Source organism: Plectropomus leopardus, unplaced genomic scaffold (genome assembly GCF_008729295.1).
Source record: "Plectropomus leopardus isolate mb unplaced genomic scaffold, YSFRI_Pleo_2.0 unplaced_scaffold25258, whole genome shotgun sequence".
Taxonomy (NCBI): Eukaryota; Metazoa; Chordata; class Actinopteri; order Perciformes; family Serranidae; genus Plectropomus; species Plectropomus leopardus.
Window position 1 is genome coordinate 1 of NW_024627444.1, and position 5,042 is coordinate 5,042.

At 34.7% G+C, this 5,042-nt stretch overlaps 1 protein-coding gene across 1 annotated transcript; it reads left to right on the top strand.

Annotated features, from left to right (window-relative positions):
• Positions 1 to 4: 4 nt before the first annotated feature.
• On the top strand, positions 5 to 3,445 carry LOC121966615 (proteasome subunit beta type-8-like; the record flags this gene model as incomplete). Its single annotated transcript, XM_042516692.1, has 4 exons — positions 5 to 33; positions 283 to 412; positions 1,525 to 1,729; positions 2,978 to 3,445. Coding segments are annotated over 4 exons (453 nt in total), but the record flags the coding sequence as incomplete, so codon positions are not given.
• Positions 3,446 to 5,042: the final 1,597 nt, after the last annotated feature.

A 5,042-nucleotide genomic window follows, 5' to 3' on the forward strand; every position in this document is an offset into this window, starting at 1 on the left:
GTACTGGGAGAGACTACTGGCCAAAGAATGCAGGTCCGTCATGCAGTATTTTGAATATTGGTCCAATTTGTCATTTAATGTTTTAAATATCTTTGGGTTTGATGGCTCATACAGCTTGTATGCTATTTGAAATCAGCTGCACTGCAACGTGACTGGTTGGTGAAGACAAACCATCATGAGGTCACAACTTCAGGCCAACCTTGACCACTTGTATGAGTGATTGATTTGTCAATTGATTTTCTTCTGTATGTATTGATATTTGTTTATTATTTTTTGGTCCAGGCTTTACAGGCTGAGAAACAACCACAGGATCTCTGTAGCTGCTGCCTCCAAGCTGCTGTCAAACATGATGCTGGGTTACAGAGGCATGGGGCTCTCCATGGGGAGCATGATCTGTGGATGGGACAAAGAGGTAAGCTCTGTGTGTTTACAATCTGCAGTAAAATATTGTTATCTTTTTTTAACTTCCCATGAGGCAGAGTTTTGAAATAATAACTAATTTATTTATATTTACATGGCCATATTAATTGTAAAAACTATTAAAATATAGTCACCACTGTGATGACAAATAAACATTTATTTATTAGGGCACCAGATCAGATTTTCACAAAACTATTAATGTGGCCAAAAGCGCTCATGATAATGTTTTTATGGGGAAATCTATACATTTTTTTAAAAAATCTGTCAGTCAAATTATTTCATCCTAAACTTTGTTTATAAGGCATTTTGTCTATTTTTTATTTTTATTTTTTGCAAATTATTGCACTGAGTACAAGTGTAGGGATGTGGAGAGAGTCGGTAATCATAACTGCAAAAGCACACAAAAAGAGCAATTACAGTTGTTGGAAAGAGAAAAGGCGAATAGATGGCGTTGGGGGAGTGCAACAAAGCAATAGTTGATTGAAGCTAAAATTATTTAAGAAGTGCTGGATTATTTACACAATAAATCATGTGATATAATGTGATATTGATATTCTGTTTTTAAATATTCCAAGAACTGTGAATTTGTCAGTAATTGTAAATTGTCCCACACCTAAATCAATTTAAAATAAAAGGCTGCATTTAGAGGAAAAAAATCTATATAAAGCAACCAATTAACAAATAGCTATCAAAACAGGAAAGAGAGTACAGACTGTAAAAATGTTGTTTGGTTTACAATGTATCACATCTGGAAAAAACGCATAAAACAATGTATATAAATATTGACTATTTTCAATTTGACACATAAAAGGTACCATATTCTGAAACCACCAGCTGACATATGTCTCAAAATTCATGCATTAAAATTTCATTTCTTTAAGAGTCAGATACAATCCTGAAAACATTAGAACTTACAAATGTACACTGTAGAAATGGAGCAGCCCATTACATTTGAAAACATCCCCCAAAAAGATAGCAGTAATGTTACTTTTGCTACATCAGTATGTAGAAGTACTGTTGTATCCTTTTAGGTGTGTATATAAAATAATATTTTTTTCTGCCATAATATTTTTTTCATTAAATGAGTAACTCCGTCCTCTCCAGGGCCCTGGTCTGTACTATGTGGATGATAATGGGACGCGTCTGTCTGGCCGCATGTTCTCTACCGGCTGTGGTAACAGTTACGCCTACGGCGTGGTGGACAGCGGTTACCGGGACGACATGACTGTGGAGGAGGCGTATGATCTGGGCCTTCGGGGCATTGCTCATGCCACACACAGAGACGCTTACTCTGGAGGGTTTGTCAACAGTAAGTATACTGTGAGAACGCTTCTGAATTACTATTTTTAATTTTGCATTTTAAGGGGTGTTTTGCAGATCTTATACCAGCTTTGCATCATAAAATTATGGGTAGTGTGTTTAAATGAACTTTGGTAAACTGTCCTACATATTTGCCAGCATCCAGATCGTTCTGCTCATTTGAATTTTGGGCTGCTGCTAAAACTACAGAATGTAGTTCCTCTTTTTGGGATACCCAACACTACCACGGACACAAAGAGTAAAGAATCAGGTGGAGCGACATCAGCCCCTCTCTCTCATACCAGAGGTGCGGGCTTGCAGCTTGACTTGGACTATACCACTAATAACGTCTGTTGCACTGCTAAACAAACACAGCAAAAACACTGAATCTCCACATTAAACTAAAACCGCAACCTGGTTCGCACACATCCAAGGAGATTTGTTGCATATTGTTCCCCGTCTCTGTTTCTCTCCTCATTTTCTGTCATATCTCACATCAGAAAGAAAAGAAAAACATAACATGCAAAAAAAATATTTTTAGCAAAGCATAAATGCTGTAAAGTCAGGAAATGTATGAAGCTGTGGTCTGTAAGCACTTGATAAGGGTAATTTGTCATCTTTTTTTCCCAATGTGTAAATTTGTGAGAATACTATAACAATAATTTTATTTATATAGCACCTTTAAAAACAGTTGTTTACAAACTGCTTTAACAGCCAAAGCAACTCAGGGAATAATAAAAATAAACATTATCAAACATGCCAAACAGAGAGAAGTCTAGAGCAGTCAAACAAAAAGGCCAACACAAAATATACAAATGGTCAACAAGAAAAAATGCAAACAAAGTAGTGGAGTAAAAGTAATAAAACAAGCAGATCACAAAAAGGCAGCTCAAGTACTAAATGAAAAAAAAGTTTTAGAAAATACAAGAATAAATGCAATAAAAGATGATAAAAAATAATTTCAGAAGTAATATACCAAGATAACATCACATTGGTAGGGATAAAACAAAGATTAGATGATAAAAACATGTGAATAGGAGACAGATGAACAAGTAAATAAAGTAAGACAGTGAAAAGATAGTAAGAACAGGACGTAAGAAGGATAGAGTACAGATAAATAAAGTAAGAGCAGCAAAATGAATAGAGGAGATAGAAGAGAAAAGGAAAAAAGAGTAAATAAATAAAGGTGACATTATATAAAAGCAAGTCTATGCATGTATATGTGTGCTCAACTCTATGTTATTTTGTGTTTATCTAGTGTACCACATGCGGGAGGACGGCTGGATAAAGGTGTGTAAGGAAGACGTCTCAGAGCTGATCCACCGCTACAGAAAGGGAATGTTCTGAGTTTGACCCCAAAAACCCACATTTACACTCTGAATAGTGTCCAGCAATACCTGTCTTTCCTTAATGATGTCATGTTTTTGACAACCATGTCAATTTATTTTCTCCAAAAATATCTTGACTTCTGATTTTGAAAATAAATGACCCTACTTTGTCTTACAGCAGAGTGTGGATTTCTTATTCTACATATGGACCTAAATTTTTCTGTCAAACTTTAGGACTGTTTGGTTATTGTTCCTTATATTTGTAATTGAAGTACTCTTTATGTCGACACTTACATGGTTCAGTGTAGTATTTTGGGTTTTTTTATAATAAGACATCCTGTTAAATAATCTTACCAATATAACACACAGCCCCAAATAAAGACATTTTGTCGAACTCACTGCTCTGTCCCGTGATGATTAACTTGAACTGATGTATCATGTGATTTATGATAAAAGGTACCAGGTACAAAATTCACCAAAATCAGCATGTCCCGAAAAATGAGAAGAATTCTATTTATTCATTATGTTGCCATGATGGCAATGTGTTCACATCTGTTTATTTATCACATCCATGTTGCATCCATTAAACATTTTAAATACATTATCTGATCGCTACAGAATTAGTTTTTAATATCATTAGATGTCCGGTGAAATGTGATCACAAACCTGCACAAGCTTTTCCAGATCTTTCAACTAAACCGGTTAGATTTCTAAATCTGTCATTGGTGTTACAGTATCCTACCAATATATCCATACCAACAAGAAACTGGCTTTTATCACTTGGTGTAAATAGTACTTTTTATTTTTAAGTGTGTTTTATTTCATAACTCATAGTTTAAAGTAATATACGTAGGTAGGTAATGCAACACAAAACATAATTTTTGTGTTACTGCTGTGATGTCATCTGTTTCTATGCAGAAGTCGGCCACATAGTTTATACCCATGTTGTTATTTTGGTCTTCCTGCAAAACCCAGGTCTATCACCTGAATCTTTTCAAGTCTGTTTGAATATAATAGGTTTTCTGGCACTTAAAGTTAACCTTTAAAGGTCACGAGGGGCTACCAGTTGAATGTATGGCTTTAAAAATGAATTAAAAACCAATACTTTTCTTTTGAGGACCACAAATGATCACAGCTATATTAACGACGATATGACATGAAGTAGCTGAGTGTGTCTGTTTGGGGTATCTTATAATGTTGGAATAATCTATAACATATTACATCTGGCCGCTGAAGTTAAATTTGAGGAACTAAAAAACAATTCTCGATGGCTGTAGTGTAATTAGTCACCAGGCAGATTTCAGTGCAACAGGTTTTTCAGGGGAAAACTGAAGCATCACTCTGAGTTTTTGACTGAGGAGGAGCTTAGTGGATCACACATTCATAAAATAAAACATACAAAGACATAAAAAAAAGCTCAGCAATCATAAGTTTAAACATTGCTTTAATTGGGTTTTTGTGCTTATAGGCCTGTAATGAGAAATTAACAAATACCATAATTTGATGCTAAGACCTTTCATAATAGAGACAGCAGAAAACCAGAGACAAGATGAAAGTTTCGCCAAAAAGGTCTCAAATAAGCAAAATCATCCATATCATTTACCTGACATCTAAAAAGTCAAGTTTTTCTCTTCAGTTATCTGTAAAGAAATGCAGCTTTGCCTGAAACTTGTAATAGTTAAAGCTCAATATTCAAATAATTTCAGCTAGTCACAGATTTGTGAGCATATGAAACACAGACACAGAACTGGGGAATTTTGGGCACTTTATTGAAAGCAAAACAGAAGTACAAAATGAACGATACATTAAGTCCATTTTATCTGACATTCACTTCCTTAACCAACACAAAAAATGATTTTCAGCATCCAGCTTAAATTTCTGTTTTTATAAATCTAAGAGGAAAAGCATCCCAAGTCCAAAATATTAATAACATTTATATCAGCATGCCGAGAAGCTTAAAATCGACCAAAAGATGGATATTATGAAACAAAAACC